The sequence below is a fragment of the Perca fluviatilis genome, chromosome 19 (genome assembly GCF_010015445.1).
Source record: "Perca fluviatilis chromosome 19, GENO_Pfluv_1.0, whole genome shotgun sequence".
NCBI lineage: Eukaryota > Metazoa > Chordata > Actinopteri > Perciformes > Percidae > Perca > Perca fluviatilis.
In genome coordinates this window covers 6,642,635-6,660,425 of record NC_053130.1, presented here as the reverse complement: position 1 = coordinate 6,660,425, position 17,791 = coordinate 6,642,635, and the positions used below count along the sequence as shown (strand labels likewise).

The 17,791-nt window shown below is 40.4% G+C and overlaps 1 protein-coding gene across 1 annotated transcript in view; it reads right to left on the bottom strand.

Annotated features, from left to right (window-relative positions):
* Positions 1 to 17,791, bottom strand: part of LOC120548221 (G patch domain-containing protein 8-like) — a 75,984-nt gene that overhangs the window by 11,599 nt on the left and 46,594 nt on the right. The window contains exon 2 of the mRNA XM_039784314.1: positions 4,925 to 5,029. Within this exon, the coding sequence (XP_039640248.1) occupies positions 4,925 to 5,029 (105 nt within the window). The remainder of the gene's footprint in view (positions 1 to 4,924; positions 5,030 to 17,791) is intronic.

The following is a 17,791-nucleotide window of genomic DNA, read 5'->3' as shown; positions in this document are numbered from 1 at the left end:
GTGTGTGTGTGTGTGTGTGTGTGTGTGTGTGTTTTGTGTGTGTGCGCAGACTGGAGAATATTACTGCTAGAAAATCCATTTCCTGCAAGTGTTGCAGTCTCGAACAATATGCCCTAAATGCGCTGCATCCTCAAGTAAACCTAATAACTCTGACACACAGCTAACTGTGAAAAATATTATACCCCTTTCATCGCTCGCAAGTGAACAAATGATAATTGCAGCAAATACATTCCTCCCAGCACCTATAATTTTGTAAATACCCAAACAGCTGCAAGTTCTCAGAGTCGCCTTCCTCCAAATCCCACTATGGAGGAACAAACTGTTTTACTTTACACTGAAAACAGAAAAATGATCAGAGAAAGCAAAGGAATATCATAAGACATAAAACATAAGTCCCCCTATTTTTTTATATCACTATTGATAACCTGTGTGTTATATAATCAGTGATGATGTACTATTGATTTTAACCTAGAAGGATGCCCTAGGTAACGGTCGTAAATATTTTTTTGTATTGATAGAATTGTAATAAAAAAATCTTTTTTGAGGAAATTAGTTAATAGAATTGCTTATTTTAGGATTTGATTAATTCTACAAGTTCTAGAGAGAGTACTCTCAAGAACAAAGAAAAAGAGAAATATTCATACCAATCGGCATTCAGAATTGATAAACTCAGATTACAGTGACCTTATCATAGTGGGGGCGCTGGATGCCCTCCCCATTTCTGGCATTCGGATACACGTTTATGCACCAATTTATGGTGGAAATACCTTGATTTAGCCTATGCGAAGAAGAAAAACACAGATGACATTTCAAAATATATCAAAAATATAATGGAAAGTATGTTGTTGCATGTCATTGGGCATTTTTAAGTGGGTATATAGAAATCCTGGAGCTTTCTTAGTTGGTATACTGCGTATACCTGCGTGTCACGTAGACTACACCACTGGCCTACCGCCTCGATGGGTTAATTTGTTTGATAGTTTTCTTAGTTCCTAACTAGGGTTGGGTATCGTTTGGTTTATTTTCGATTCCGGTGCTAAATCGATACTTTTAAAACAGTGCCGGTGCCTAAACGGTGCCTAAACCGGTACTTTTCAATAAAGTAAAAAAAAAAGAAGAAGAAAAAAAATAAGGGTAGTAAACAACAGTCAGTGACTTGTTTATTGCTAAGGCCATGGTCAAAATTAAAGATTTAATAATAATGTAATAACTATAACAATAACAATAACTTATTTCACCAGTATATTGCTGTTGAACCCCAGATGGGAAAAGGGTATTTTACAATTACTGTGAATGCACCACGAGGCTACCTGTTTTAAGTGAATGCACCGTCTGTGTTGTTTAATTCCGACAATGGCAGCTGCAAGTGAACGCACCGTCTGTGTTGTTTAATTCCGACAACGGCAGCTGCAAGTGAAAGCACCGTCTGTGTTGTTTAATTCCGACGACGGCAGCTGCAAGTGAAAGCACCGTCTGTGTTGTTTAATTCCGACCATATAAACATACTGTATATCTACGAATTACGGAAGCTGCTGCGCTGCAGAGCAGACTGTTACATCCCGCTGTTGAAGTCCTCCACAGTGAAATACAGTCACACTTTACACTGTTTAACGTTAGCTGTCAGCATTTTACTGGTGTTTAATCCAGCTGCTAGCTAAAGGTAGGCTAACGTTACATGCTGTCAGGTGTAGTGTAAAGTCAAGCACCGAAATGAGGCACCGAAACTTTCGTTCTTATTCGGTCTCGTTACTACCGTTTACGTCGGCACCGGTTCCCTATTGGCACCGAGTTTCGGTACCCAACCCTATTCCTAACCCTTACTAACCCTTATAAAAACACAAAGTTAAACAATAACACTAACTAACTATCTGAATGAGGCAGCGGTGGACCAGCAACTCCCGTGTACTGAGATGTAAAATGACTTTGAAGAGAGAAGAGATAACGGCTTCAGTTCCCTATCTGGAGGCACGCCGGCCGCCATCTATGTGCTAACACACTGACTATGGAGAAGTAGCTCATACAACCACACTTCAAAAGATCCAAACTATCCCTTTAAGTAAATCTGTAAAAATAAAAACTCTATCACAATATATGTAATTGTCCGTCACAATTTCTACGTTGTGATGTAAAATGGTGATAAATCTCTGGACAATTAATTAAGAAACTGTTAATGGATATAAAGATCCAGAAAAGTCTGTTGTTTTGGAAATAAATCGAAATAAATAGCTAAAAAAATCCCAATTCTTAATCACATTAATCACTTTTACAAATCCAATATTACCATGAAGCAATTCTGCTCATTGATTGGCAATGTTGCCCATAATTATACGTCCAGAAATGTTATAAACCAGGACCAAGTTTAAAGGTCCCATGACATGGTGCTCTTTGGATGCTTTTATATAGACCTTAGTGGTCCCCTAATACTGTATCTGAAGTCTCTTTTATATAGACCTTAGTGGTCCCCTAATACTGTATCTGAAGTCTCTTTTATATGGACCTTAGTGGTCCCCTAATACTGTATCTGAAGTCTCTTTTATATAGACCTTAGTGGTCCCCTAATACTTTATCTGAAGTCTCTTTTATATAGGCCTTAGTGGTCCCCTAATACTGTATCTGAAATTCAGAATTGGTGCAGAATTACAGCCACTAGAGCCAGTCCCACAATGAGCTTTCCTTAGGATGTGCCATTTCTGTGTCTGTAGCTATTGAGGAGTAGAGAGGGGGGGGGCAAGGTGGAGAGGGGTGTGGCCTTGACCAACTGCCACTTTGTTCGTTTGAAAGCCATGATGTCTCTCTCTCATGGGTGGGCCAAATTCTCTGGGCGGGCAAAGCAGAGAAAGGGGAGGTAACCTTGCTCCTTATGACCTCATAAGGATCTTTCATTTTCTCAAAGGCAGAGCAGGATACCCAGGGCTCGGTTTACACCTATCACCATTTCTAGCCACTGGGGGACCATAGCCAGGCTGGGGGAATTCATATTAATGTTAAAAAAACCTCACAAAGTGAAATTTTCATGCCATGGGACCTTTTAAATAAATAGATTTTGTCCCTGTTATTATTATTCTTTGTCATAGGGATGTAAACAGGAAGTATAATGTTGCCATGGATTCAGTGAGTTAGCTCTGGGCTACAACTTGAGCCCCATTTTAAGCCGATATTTTTTTACATTTTGGCACCATTAAAAGTATAGAGAGGCAAAGTCCCTCACCTTCCGGTGAAAAAATATGAACGGTAGTGAATGGGGATTTTTTGATCCCGTTTGAATTGAGCCATTAATAACGTGATTATGTGATGTTTGTCAGTTTAAAAGATAATTTTGCAAGTCAAGAAAGTCTCAATTTATTGTTAAACTGTTGAAGTAGTGGACTGTGAAAATACGTAATTAGGAAGACTACACACTTCAAAGTCGCATGGATGACGTCTCGCTGAAGCTACAGTGTCTGTGTGTGATTTGTACCGGGATGTAACGTTATTCACACAAGCAGAGGATCTCGCTCGCTCTTTCCAATGACTGGTTCTGTCGCTTCTCTGCTGATAAAACTTCACTGGATAAAACACATCAGGAGAGATAACGTTACGTGTGTTGTGGAACAGCGCTAAGCTAACTAACTAGCGAGCAAGCCGAGCGTCAAGCTAGGTGACGTTAATTTTGCGAGACGAGAGATGTAGTTCACTGAGCGGTTTCTAAGTAGTCATACGACAAACCTAAGACAAATTGAGACTTCCTTCAGTTGAAAAATGATCTTTTAAATTGACAAACATCATATTTGTAATCTATGGCTCCATTCAAACGGGATAAAAAAAAAATATTTGCCTCTGTTCATATTTTTTCCGAATTAAGGTCCCATTTAAGTCCACCGGAAGGGGAGGGACTTCAACTCTATTCCCATAGACAGTATAAAATGGACCAATAGACCCCGTTGCTCTGGACGGAGACCAGTGAAGGATATTAGAAGCACTTTTCTGGTGAGCGCTGAGCCTTAAATGAGCAGCCTCCAACTGAGAGAGACAACTTAATGTGACGTGAGCAACGTGTCTGAAAGTTGTAAGTCTTCTGGTAGCTGTGCCAAGAGAAATCTCAATCATTCCCAATCTTGCAGAGACGGAGAGCGTAGGTATATGTAAGGAGATAACATAGACACAGGCTAATTACTGATCACTAACATGCTAGTTAACATTAGTAATTAAACCTAAACAGCTCATGTAAGTCGAAACTGCCTGCGAGCTTATCCTGTACTAGACGGTAATTCCTCTACTATGTGACACAATCGTTAGCCTATTTTTACAAAAACGTCTGCTACGGAGCCATAACGTGAGGTACAAGGTAATGGAGCCTTTTATACATTGTCGTGTTTCTTTAGAACTAAACAATGGACAAATAGAGTCTTTAAACGCTTCAGATGTAAAGTTATTCACTGTCAAAGTGACGTCAAAATGAATGCTAGTCAGTGGAATGCTAACGGGAAGTGATGGCTTTGTAGCATCAAAATGGCGCCATAGGAGGTTCGAGTCCTGAAGCAAAGCTTTGATACTAAAGAAACCTGAAAAACGTGATAATTCCCAGACAAGTTCTGGAGTTTTAAGGAGGGTCTTTATTTGGTAACCCTTTACTTGAAGGTATCTACATAAGAGTAACCCTTTATTTTCTAAGCACATTTATTGACATTAATAATATCCTTGTAAGTCACACTGAATCTAAAACATTCCCGTATCATAAAATCAATCAGTAGATGTTGGCAGTCCTACTGGTCATAAGAGCTGATGTTTTTATGTGTTTGTGTGTGATATTGTCGACCACAGAGTGTGTAACAGAAACCCGAGCAGAGTGTTTGGTAAATCCATGACCTTGGTCGGGAGGCTTTAAGGTGTTGTGTGTGGCAGCATAAAGCAGACCTCTGGGTGCCTTGTTAAGGCGGTGACTCACCTGCTTGTGGTGGTGGTCGTAGGAGTTGATGTGGTTGTCGTACTGCTGGTGTCTCACGTACTGCTTATCGCAAAGCTCGCAGTAAAAACTGGAGTCTCCTTCCTCCTACATACACAGAGAGAGAGAGAGAGAGAGAGAGAGAGAGAGAGAGAGAGAGAGAGAGAGTTTAGTTATACGTTTTAAATATCTGTACGTATTTATAATATCTAATGTTAAACTGTACTATGTCTTTACAGTTTTATTAGAACATACTTTTTTGTTTCATATTGCTTAATTTTTGTTTTTATATTTGCCATACAAATAGATTTATATAATTAATATAAATCCATCCTAATATTGTGTTAATGTTCATATACCATTCAATTATTGTTTTGTCTGATGCTTTGGCAACATTGTTATTGAAACTTTCATGCCAATAAAGCCCCCTGGAATTGGAGAGAGAGAGAGAGAGAGAGAGAGAGAGAGAGAGAGAGAGAATATCTCACTTATAGGTAAAGTTTTCTTCTACAAAAAGGAAAGAAAAAACACAAGCTGAGCAGAATCTACCTGATTGTATAAAAGGAAACAAACAAAGAGATGATTCTACAGAGATTACAGAGAGGTTGCAATCCAGTCCAATTTTCTTTCTTTAATAAAACTGAAAACATTGAGCTCTGACGATTTAAGGTGCAGGCTGCTGAATCTGGATTTCCTGCCTGTCCCTTGCTGTCCACAGGACAACAATGATTATTGTCATGACATTATTAAATGGAAGCCATAACTCATGACCTATCAGAGAAAAACGGATATCTTTCATGCCATGTTTGCGCTTCTCTGAGTAAAACTATAAGACAACTATTCTGCTAAATGAACACTGCCCTTCTTAGAAACTGCTGCTACGCCTGTCAAGCTAAGATAACGGTGGCAGGTTAACCATTGAAATTCTTTGTAATTTTCAAAACAATTGGTCCTTGATATCAGACACTGTTACACAAAAGCAGACTGTTAGACAAAAGCAGCGACCATTGATTCTCCCAGCTGAAATTACACTCCTTATCTTTATCCGTTGTAGCTAGCTAATTAAATAATATCAGCTTAACAACTTGTTCAAAACACCATCTTCGGTTGACTTTTAATGTCTCCAGCTGGCGAGTTGACAGCTGGTGTTGTGTGTGAGTGTGAAGATCCAGGACAGAGCTGCTAACGTTAGCCTAAAGGATGATAGCATCCAGTCGGCCTTCTGGAAATGAGGGAAATATCCCATAATGTAGACTATCACGATCAGAGCCGGCCTGAGGCATAAGCGAACTAAGCGGCTGCTTGGGGCCCCCTGGCCACTAGGGGGCCCCCAACCGAGTGTTGTTTTTCCCTCTTAACATTCGCCGACGGTCCCATCTGGGCTCCCGTAGTTCCGAATGGGCCCAGCCCTCCCCCCGCACGTTTGCCATAGTGATACACAACATGGCAGCGACAGCGGCTAACATTTGTTATTTTCTTAACTACTCGTTTCATTACTTACTTAACCGTAATATCCGCCTAAATGACCGGCAGCTCATTGTGCTCTGTACCCGGCTCAAAGTCACCTATTTTCGGATTACTGAACTACCGCCTACCTGACGGAGCACCATGGAGCACCGGACCCGGTGTTGAGGGACTCTGATACGGCTCAACACATCTACTAGCTAAAAGCCGCTGATACGACCGAGCTGTGACGGAGGTCTGTAGCGGCTTACAACAACTAGCAATCGCCACTCTGTAGCACGGAGCTCCTCTTCGACGTTTGTTTTTACCGCTAGTTACTACGAAGGAGCTTGCTACAGGTATGCTACACTCATGAGACCATGGCATGTTAATGTACATTACTCAGCAACAGGTGAAAATAGGGGCAAGGTTGCGCGACTAAAGTTAAAATGAATTGAACTTTTACTGAGGAACGAGAAGTGAATTACCTTTATGTGTGAAAACAGCTTTATCTCACGCATCCGTTTAGTGTTGTTGAATATATAGCATTATTATATAATTTGTTCAATATATAGCATAATATCATTTTTCACTCTTTCACAGAGGGCGCCCCCCCCCCAATACAATGATAGGGAAAACACTCAAACCAATATTTACATAAAATTGGCATGAATAATCATAATGGTATACATGCCCCGTGTGTGTGTGTGTGTGTGTGTGTGTGTGTGTGTGTGTGTGTGTGTGTGAGATCTTGTCATTTGTCATCTGCAGATTAATTTTAAGTGTGTGTGTGTGTGGGGGGATCGATTTAAATCATGAATCAGATTCTTTGTGGAAAAATCAGGGATTTTTTTGAGGCCATATCGCCCAGCCCTACTTCCTACTAACACAGAGTATGTCAGTATTGTTTGGCCCTGAAGCCCAAGTAGTTGGGTGAAGTTACTACCTTAAAAAATCAAAAAGCAAAAGGCTATGAATCTGAACAAATTTAGGTATTGCCCTTCTTCAGCTGACCATCCCCAAAATGCACCAGAATACAGGAAATCACATCTACCAAATAAAAACATTTCTGGGGGAGCAATAATCATCTATGTCAATAATCGTCAAGCACAGGTGACTCCGCGTGGTGGGAGGAGGGGCCCCCCAAATCAAATTCTGCTTAGGTCCCCCAAAAGGCTCTGGCCGGCGCTGATCACAATAACGTTGTTACTTATAAATAAAAAGATTTTAAATTGTACTCAGTTCTGCCTTTCTGCTGCACTCAGTATTCTGCTAAAATACATGTATTGTATTAAAAAAACTGAACATATTGTGAATAAAAAGTGATAGCATCCAGGTCCAGCCTCCCAGCGGGGAAACACAACATAGTGGATGTGCTTGTCGTGACCCAGGCTTTCTTTTTTTTTTAGCTAATGATGGGCCCCTTGGCTTTGGGAGTTAACGCTTAGTTATAGTTACTACGATGCGTACACTGTATTATCGGTAGTGAGCTAGTTAGCTGTACATGCCAACATTTGCAGTTTACGTTAGAGCAGATTAATAAACAGTTTAATCCATTCCTCACTTCCCTTGCTCTTGTCTAAATGTAAACAATGTCTTCAGACTCTTTAAGGTTGGTCGTAAAAGCAAAATGAAAACAGGTGTGTGTGTGCGTGCGTGCGTGTGTGTGTGTGTGTTTGTGAGTAGTGAATCACAGTTACAGTCAGTATAGATTGTAAAATGTATTTATGGGAAATGCATATTCATCATACTCAAGCTTTTAATTTTTATACGTGTGTGTTTTGTGTGTGTGTTGTAAGTGTATCGCGTTGTGTTCCCCCTTAAGCTTGTCTGAGTGATGCTGTCTCTATTGCTTCCGCTGCCTAATGGGCCTTTCAATCACAACTATTGATCAGCAATCTGAGTGTCTGAGTGAACACACACACACACACACACACACACACACACACACATACACACATACACACACACACACACACACACACACACACACACACACAGATACACACACACACACACACACACACACACAAACAAACACACGTTTCTGTTTCACATACAGTACAGGCCAAAAGTTTGGACACACCTTCTCATTCAACGTGTTTCTTTATTTCCATGACTATTTACATTGTAGATTCTCACTGAAGGCATCAAAACTATGAATGAACACATATGGAATTATGTAATTAACAAAAAAGTGTGAAATAACTGAAAACATGTCTTATATTTTAGATTCCTCAAAGTAGCCACCCTTTGCTTTTTTTGATAACTCTGCAAACCCTTGGTGTTCTCTCAATGAGCTTCATGAGGTAGTCACCTGAAATGGTTTCCACTTCACAGGTGTGCTTTGTCAGGGTTAATTAGTGGAATTGTTTCCCTTATTAATAAAAAAGCAAAGGGTGGCTACTTTGAAGAATCTAAAATATAAGACATGTTTTCAGTTATTTCACACTTTTTTGTTAAGTACATAATTCCATATGTGTTCATTCATAGTTTTGATGCCTTCAGTGAGAATCTACAATGTAAATAGTCATGGAAATAAAAAGGAAACGCATTGAATGAGAAGGTGTGTCCAAACTTTTAGCCTGTACTGTACATCCATAGCCCTTACTACATTAAATACAGCAGTGTATCTTAAGCCCTCACACACATTCACAGAGGTAGTAATGTAGGATTTACTTTAGGCTTTTACACACACACACAGACACACACACACACACACACCATCCACATCCCCATTAATGGAAGATTGATTTATCTTTAAAAGTAGGGAACATTCAATCTGTGACACGACCTTCAGTGGAGGTCTCTCCGCTGTGTGTGTGTGTGTGTGTGTGTGTGTGTGTGTGTGTGTGTGTGTGTGTGTGTGTGTGTGTGTGTGTGTGTGTCACAGTTTGCTTAAGTTGGAAATTTCCAACTTTTTGTCTCTTAAAAAAAAAGAAAAAGAAAACACATTTCAAGAAGCTTCCCTAAGCTCCATTAGCAGACAGACGGAGAGGCAGAAAGAGCCAGAAAGACAAACGGTGAGCGAGTCAGACTGAAGATGTGACAGAGGACAGATGGAGACAAACAGAAAGACAGTGACAAAAGCAGAGGGGAAACACAGGCAACCTTGTTTAATCCCTCACGGTCCCAGAACATCCTCGGCCATTACCGCAGGGATCTCCTCCTTCAGTCGGCATTAGCCCGTCAGACAAGTGATTACTGCAGCTACCATAATTCCATTGAGTAACGAATTTATGTTACATTATTCTATTACCGAACGAAACATTACATTTGCATTATTTAATCAAAGACGACATTGGTTTGCATTATGTCATTAAAGATGTCGTTGGGTTGCATTAGCCCGCTGAAGATGGGTTTTGATGTCCATTAAACATGGCTTGCTGGATAGCTTGGACATTGCTGCTCAGTAAACTCAAATTAAAAGACATTACAGTTTAGAAGCTTTTTGGTGCACTGCGTGGCAACAAAATTGAGGACATGTTGTCTTGTTGCCATGTAAACATATTCTCTTTTTTGTTACTTAAGCAATGGGAGAGCTTTGTGGGAAGATTTTAGGAAAATGCCTGACCCATAGTGAGAATGAATTTTTCAAAACCCCACTGGACAAATTCTCGGATGCCTGGTTGTGAGGCAAAAAACAAACCTCCCTAAAGTCAGACTATAACTTGCAAGTTTCGATTTTTGTCATGAAAATAACTGCTTAGAAAGCAACTCAGCCGGACCAGATGCGTGTTGATAACGTGTTCGGATACATTTTAGATGATGATGTGTCTCGCCTCCACTTCAATCGCCAAACCTTGAGAACTATTATATTATATATTATATTAATATTTAAGCTACAGGTGTACTGTATCTGTAATATAATGATGATCCTTGCTTTAATATTATTCTAAATAATTCATGATTTCTGCTTCTGTAACTCAAGAATTGGGTATAATTTTCTATAAATGAGGTTTATTGACCATGAATTCCAAAAATAAGTGTAAAACTAGTGGTAATAAGTTGGTGTTAAATGGAACTACATTACGTTCTGCGTCACGTGTGTAACTGGAAGTGAAGTAACATAACAAATTAGCTGATCTTTAACCCAAACCACGATCTTTTTCTAAACTTAATTAGGTAGTTCTTTTGCTTCGTTGTAACCAAACGGCAACCGTTTCACAACGTTAAGAGCGTGTTCAAAACGCCATTACGTTCTCTGGTTTAGATGAGAGGGCGGAAAACGCTGTGGGTCGTTTTCCTTCCACCTCTTTCTGAAACGCTCCTATGGGTCATATAAAAGGGTAGGAATAAAAGACCTTTATCGTCGTATGTTTGGAGGACGTGTTGGAATATTCATATTGAGCATCCAAATCGACTGAGGAAATACAGGTTCAGGTTCACCCAGACTACATTACTCACAATTTGAACTAAGCCATAGTTAGGGGGACAGAGAAACTCCCGAACAGACTCGCAGAAACAAAACCCTGACATTTCGTCACCCACTGAAGTCGTGTTTCTGTCCACCTGCTCTAATCAGTAATCAAAAAGTTCAATAATAATGATAATACCTTTTATTTATAAAGCACTTTTTAAAACAAGTTACAAAGTGCTTTACATTCATTTAAAAAGCAACAACAAGAGAACAACGGAAATGACCGATAATAAACTCAATAAAATCAATAAAAAGGCTTTAAAGAAGACAATGTGTTTGCTTTCCTGATCTCCTCTAGGTCGTTCTACAACTGGGGGGGGGGCGAGCAGAAAAGGCCCGTTTACCTTTGGTTTTCAGTTTTGACCAGGGAGTGACCGAGAGTGACCTACCAGAGGATCTCAGGTTACGTTTTGGCTCGTATGGGGTAAGAAGTTCAGCTATATATTTTGCAGCTATTCCCGTACAAGCCTTAAAAGTGATCATTACAATTTTAAAATCCACTCTGAAGACGGATTGGGAGCCAATGAAGCGATTTTAAAATCAGTGTTATGTGTTCTCTCCCAGGGGCATAGCACAAAAGTCTGGGCCCTGTAGAAAGGCATTTTCTATGGGCCCCTCCCCGCATCCACAGCTATTCATTCTAGTATCTTTTTGGGCCCTCCTCACATGAGGGCCCTGGGTACTCAGTCCCCTTTTTCCCCCCAGTCCGACGCCCCTGTTCTCTCCTGTTGGACCTGGTAATGAGTCTGGCTGCGGCATTTTGAATGAGCGTAAGATTATTGAGGTTTTGTTGTGAGAGACATGAGAAAAGTGCATTGCAGTAATCTAACCGGGATGAAATGAAAATCCAAGTTTGTGGCGGTTAAAAATGACCTCATTTTTAAAATGTTTCTTAAGCTGAAAAAAGCAGGTTTGAATTAATTAATTAATTAATTAATTAATGTGCTGATCGAAGTTGAGGTGATCGTCAAAGATAATTCTTAGATTTCTACAAGAGTTTGTAATATTAGATGAGAGGGGTAGTACGGACACAGACGGGAAGAAATATGATTTCTTTGATGAATACTCATTGTCCTTCAAGCTCCGGTTTAGTTTTAGACTCCTGAGAAGATTATTGGTCTCTTTAGCGGGTAGATGTTCCACTTTCCTCACCAGACACTTGTTTACTTCGGGTCTGTCGTTTGATGCAGGCAGTTAGCGAACACTCGGCTTGTCTGATTTTGTTTACTGGGGACGGCTGCTGCAGCCCATGTTCAGCTGTAAGACCAAGACAGCCATCTAAAAGAGGCAAAAATGTGCTCAGAGCTGCAGAGCTGGATGTTCTGTTTTGTTGATGAACAACCAATTAGCTGAACTGGGTGTTTTATTTTTGACTTCTCTTTGAGACTGAAGACTGAAATATATGATAAAAAGGGGAACGGTAGCATCAAATAATCTACATATTAGGCTGTCTCGCTCAGCTCAGTATCTTGAAATGTATTACTTCTGCTGAAACAAAGCTGTCGGCTGTAACTAATTTGATTTTGGACGCGTTATAACTGGCTTGATAAGTCTGAAGTGTCAAGACTTGTGAAGTGTAGCGCCTCTCTGGTTTTTTTCCAGCTGCCGAGCAGCTCCTGTAAATGACTTTCTTACTGACAGATCTCTTTTTCTCTCCCTCAGGGTTATGTTCTTTCTCCAAGCTCCTACTTTCTTAACACTAATGACTAACCGCAGCTAGTATGTAGATAGACTTCTTTTTTTCTTTTTCTTTTTTTTTATCAAGTTTGCGGTTCATTAAGGTCATTTTTTATCTTTTACAAAGGAGAGAAAATAGACCCGGCCTTTATGTTGATCACTTAGTGTCCCAATGGTGTGGCAGATTCATCCCCATGTTGCTTTAAAAACTGAGGACAAAGTCACAACCTTTACTGGAACCTTCTGTGATAAAAGGAAATATAATTGAACTGGTGGAACTGCAAATATCTGTTATTGATTGCAAACAGTGTGTTATGAAAAAACACTATCGGACACGCAATCAGTAGGAAGTCACTGCAGCGTTTGTTCCTCCTACAGTGGTCTAGTCTCGCATTGCCAGACCCTCCTCCACTGCGCCGCAGAGGAGGGTCTGGCGAGTCCACACAGCATTCCAGGATGGGAGAAAAACGTGCTCTAGTTTATTGGCATTTCTTTAAACCAATCACAATCATCATGGGCAGCGCTAAGCGCCGGACGGAGCCACGGTGCCTCTGCAAAATAGCCTCGGGAAGGAACATGTTTTGGTGGAAAGTGTACGTTCAAAAGTTGTTTTAGTCGTGCAACAGAAAACTCCGATTGGACAGATAGTCTAGCTAGCTGTCTGGATTTACCCTGCAGAGATCTGAGGAGCAGTTAACCAGAGTCCTCAGAAATCCACCGGAGTTTAAAACTCTAACACAAAGAAAGTGGAAGGTAACGGACATCCAGCTGAAACGAGGGACATTCGGCAGAATTTCCAACGGCACCGGAGCAAGTGGAATGTTGTGGATATAGACTAACAGTGGATCAACTCTTTAAATGTTTCATGAGTGTTTGATTGCACATATTTTGGAATCTTGACTTTAGCAATCCCGACAGATCAGTGAGCTTGGGGAAAAGTAGCCAGGACGGTTACTGGCGTGCAGCAGGACAAATTGACTCAACCTTTGGGAAGCATATGGCGAGGAAAGCTGATGCTGCTCCTGACTGCCCCCCCTCCCGCCCCCCTGTCTTCGAGGGGGATGTGAGCCCTCTGGGTAACATGTAAGAGTGCCAAAATTTAAGACTAAAATAATATAGGATTACTTTACTCACACTGTTTATTTGCTTAATTTGGAGAAAAAACTATGTCGCTTTTGAACTGCACAAGAACGTCATATTTTCCACTGATAATCAACTTTTAATAGAACTATATGACTCTGGAGCTATTGCTTTTTTGGCCATATTTTAAATTCTATAATGTTTTTCTATGCGGTTTATTGTTTTGTTTAATTGCTTTTATTATTGTATGTATTTCATCTGAATTCTCATCTAGAAACAAACAAAAAGAATTCCCTTCTGGGACAATAAAGGTTTAATTTAAAAGGGAAATTAAGTGAAGTGAAATAAAGTGTGTGTGTGTGTGTGTGTGTGTGTGTGTGTGTGTGTGTGTGTGTGTGTGTGTGTGTGTGTGTGTGTGTGTGTGTGTGTGTGTGTGTGTGTTTAGCGGCCAACATCCGCCATACAATCAGAATAAATGCCTTTTTCTAATTGGAAGGAAAAGCAAACCGGTGCTTCACCTTCCCACCGTCTTCATTTTACCAAATGCACCACTCAACTCTGATAGAAGGAACTATGATATTATAATGTATTATATTATATTCAATTATATATAGTGGACTGTTCTGGGCTTCTTGAGGGAAATAAGAGTTCATATTATATTTGTTTTGAAGGCATCCAGACTTCCACGTAATAGCCGAGCAGCAAACCGAGAATCCAACCGCAGTCCTGTAGTTTACTTTAGCTCTCTTTGCCCAAATCAGATATAAACAATAATATGTTTAAAGGCAGAGAAAACGTTTCATTAAATTGTCTCTGTGTGGGTTAAATCAATGAGTACTTTGCAAGGTCTGTTAGTTTGGCAAATGTGGTTTCTCTTGTTCATTTACTGGAAATTAGTTGTAGGTCAAGAACAGAATGACCCATCCTCCTCTCAGCTGACCAGATATGGGGAAAGCAGATGTACCACTAATGTGCAGGAAAAGGTTTGGTAATTCGTTCTTAATCCTTTTTAGAATACTATGTCCCACGATTCATCTTTACAGAAAGACAAGACTTCCAATTGTTCTTGACGTCTATATCTCATTCATATCCAGTTACAAGACACTAATTGTAGGTTTGCATCTCTCTCTACTTCTACCCTCTTTATGAAATACAAATCAAGTACCTGGAGACACAATATAGTATTTTGAAGGAATTAATTAAGCAATTCAAAAATTTGAAATACTAAATTTAAGGGGTCAGGTAAACAGAATTCACAGATGCGTGCGTGCGTGCGTGCGTGCGTACGTGCAACAGGGATTGATTGGTCAAACATATCCCCTCCCAACACCTTAACTCCTCAGTATAAAACTGATATTTCAAACCTCGCCTTGACACTAAATATTATGTCTAAAAGCTGACAACCTGGATAGCCAGTCTTGTGTTTGCCTCCAGTTACCTTAATGACCAAACAGGCAAAAGATGCATGCTTTATTTCTCCACTAATAATAGCTGAAAATGTGTAAAGATTCTTCTGATAGTTGTAATAACTGTTAATTCTGCTAATAAGGTGCTTCATAACAAATGCCAATGTGGACAAACCGCAAAACTAAATCAATTATAAAAGGGTCATAGCAATGTACAATATTTTGATTTTCAACCTTATTTTATGCATCATTCATCGGTCTATCATGATAATAATGTTCTGTTTATCACTATTGGTGAGTTAGCTTAGCTGATGAATAAGCTGATGGTGAAAGAGCTACACGGGAGAGTCTAGCTGCTTCTCAAGTCTTTGCCTCTGGGAAACACACTTGTGTTCTGCTCACTCAGCTGTTGGAGTTGCTGCATTTCAGTTAGCCAAAACAACTTTCCTTTTGTACGCGCAGGGGACCTCCTGGATCACTTCACATTTCATAAAATGTTGTCAGAGTCAAAGCATGCTGGCAGAGTCAGGGTTGTGTGTGCTGAGGGACTTCAACAAAGAGAAGCAGAGGCTCCTGCTGCTGCTGCTGCTGCTGCTGCTGCCCGCCAGCTGCAGCTCGAGCTGGGACTATAAAGGCTGAGATGCCCTGAGCCCACTGGATCTATCTGGGCTCCAGCTGCCCACCGAGTTGCACTGAGTTTGTTTTTTTTCAGCACGAAGGAGTGTGTTTGTCCCAGTGGGACGGAAAGAAACAACCAATGCCTTTAGAAGCAAGAGAGATTTTATTGGCATCTAATAACTAACTGGTCAACTAGTGAGCATTAATGTCAAGGCATCAAGGTCAAAACTGGCTCAAATTTAAGTTTTTTGATGTCTAGGTTATATAAATCCACATAAAAACCTGTAATTTATTGTGAAGCAGGCTCACTATACATAAAGATATGCTCTTTGAAACAATGATTATATGTAATATAGGCATTTTAAAACTTAAAGTGCTCATATGCTTTTTGGCTTTTCCCCTTTCCTTTATTGTTATATCTTTTTTGTGCACGTTATAGGTTTACAAAGTGAAAAAGCCCAAAGTCCCCCCCAAAGGGACTTACCATCTCCAACAGAAAACACTGTTCACCAACTGCTCCAAACAGCTCTATTGTAGTCCAGCCTTTACTTCAGAGACAAACGTGGGTCACTTTGTAACACACGTTATAATGCTCGCCTAGCTGCGTATGCGTCGCCTCATACTCTGCTTCTGACTGGCTAGTAGTCCTTACCTAGCTAATGTGCATGTGCGACTCCCAACAAAGATGGAACAGAAGTGAGATTCCGCACTCTGTAGATAAAACAGAGAGCTCAACACACAGGGTGAAAAGAGGAGCTGCAGCAAGTTTTTTTGAAAATTAAACCATGTAAACCTATTCTGATATAACCTCTAAATACAATTATGAACCTGAAAATGAGCATAATATGAGCACTTTAATCCAAAATGTAACCCAGTTTTGATTGGGATGTCTTGATTAATGGGTGCTGTATGTTTGTAGATAGCCAGGTGTGTAAGTATATATATTATTTGCTATAGTTCTGCAACGCATTCTCGTAAATGGATTTGTATGTTATCGCACGAAAACTAATGCACAACAATTCATATGATGCCTTACAAAATTACGATGAGGTGACCAGTAACGTAGCTGCCAAAACTTACTGTGAGATGGGTAACGTGACAGTTAAGCTAAGGCATTAAAAAAACAACAGAAAAATCACTGACGACCTCCCAATAATTCTTATATTCTTATAGAGCATCAGTAAATGTAGGGCGTACAGTAATAAATAAGTGGAATACATACAAACTATAGTGCTTTACTTTTCATAGATATATGTACGAATGGTTCATGTGAACAGCCTGGGTTCTGACTGTTGTCTGACTAGCATAGCCTAGCATAATCACCTAGTAACGCAAAATGTGTCCATTTCCATTCTCGCTGGTTGTTGTGTGCCGTTTCAAACGCATTCATTATTGTGTTTTTATATCAGGTGGAACAGCATGCCTTCTGCAGGATTAAGCGTGATTTATGGTTGTGCGGAGGCTCCACGCAGAGCTTTCACCGTAGCCTACGTAAGTGGCCTGATGTTTATACTTGTGCGCTGGTGTGTGCTTCGAGCCGACGTGTGTGGGGAGTGTGTGGTAGAGCGAGGGAGAAGTGAGAGAGTGACGCGATTAGCTTCGGAGCGAGTAGTGACTCTAGAGTCATAGTGAGAGAAACAAAGTGTCTCCCCTGTGCTTTCTGACCACGGTGGGAGATCTGTAGCAGGAAAAGTTAACCCTCTCCTTGATTTCACGTTGTTTATGGAGAAGGAAAACCAGGAAATGAGTCGGGGGAAATGGGATAGGACCTGTACAAATGGGGTTACGTTACCTTGCGTAAGCATGCACGCCTGGCCAATAAATGCTATTGAAGGGCGGGTCTTGGCGTGGCCATAGTGGGATTTGTAATATCGCGGTCCGGTGTGTCCCTACGTATGTAGCCACGGTGTAGATTTTACGCAGAAGCATAAATTACGCTTTACGATGCAGCCAAGTATAGAAACTTCAGTCTGAGGGTTTGCCACACCGGTCATACCATACAGACCCTGAAATCTGGCAGCCGAGTAGGAAAACATTCATGTCAGCCTCGTTGTCGTAATAAGAGCTAGTGAATACAGGGAATTCCAGATCTCCCAGTTAAAAAAAACAAACCGCAGAAGTCCCAACAAATTAGTGCCAAAATGGGAAATAAAGGAAATGTAATTCAAACACAACTACAATTGATTCAACTAATCAGAAGAACAGTATCGCACGGTTTTATTATAT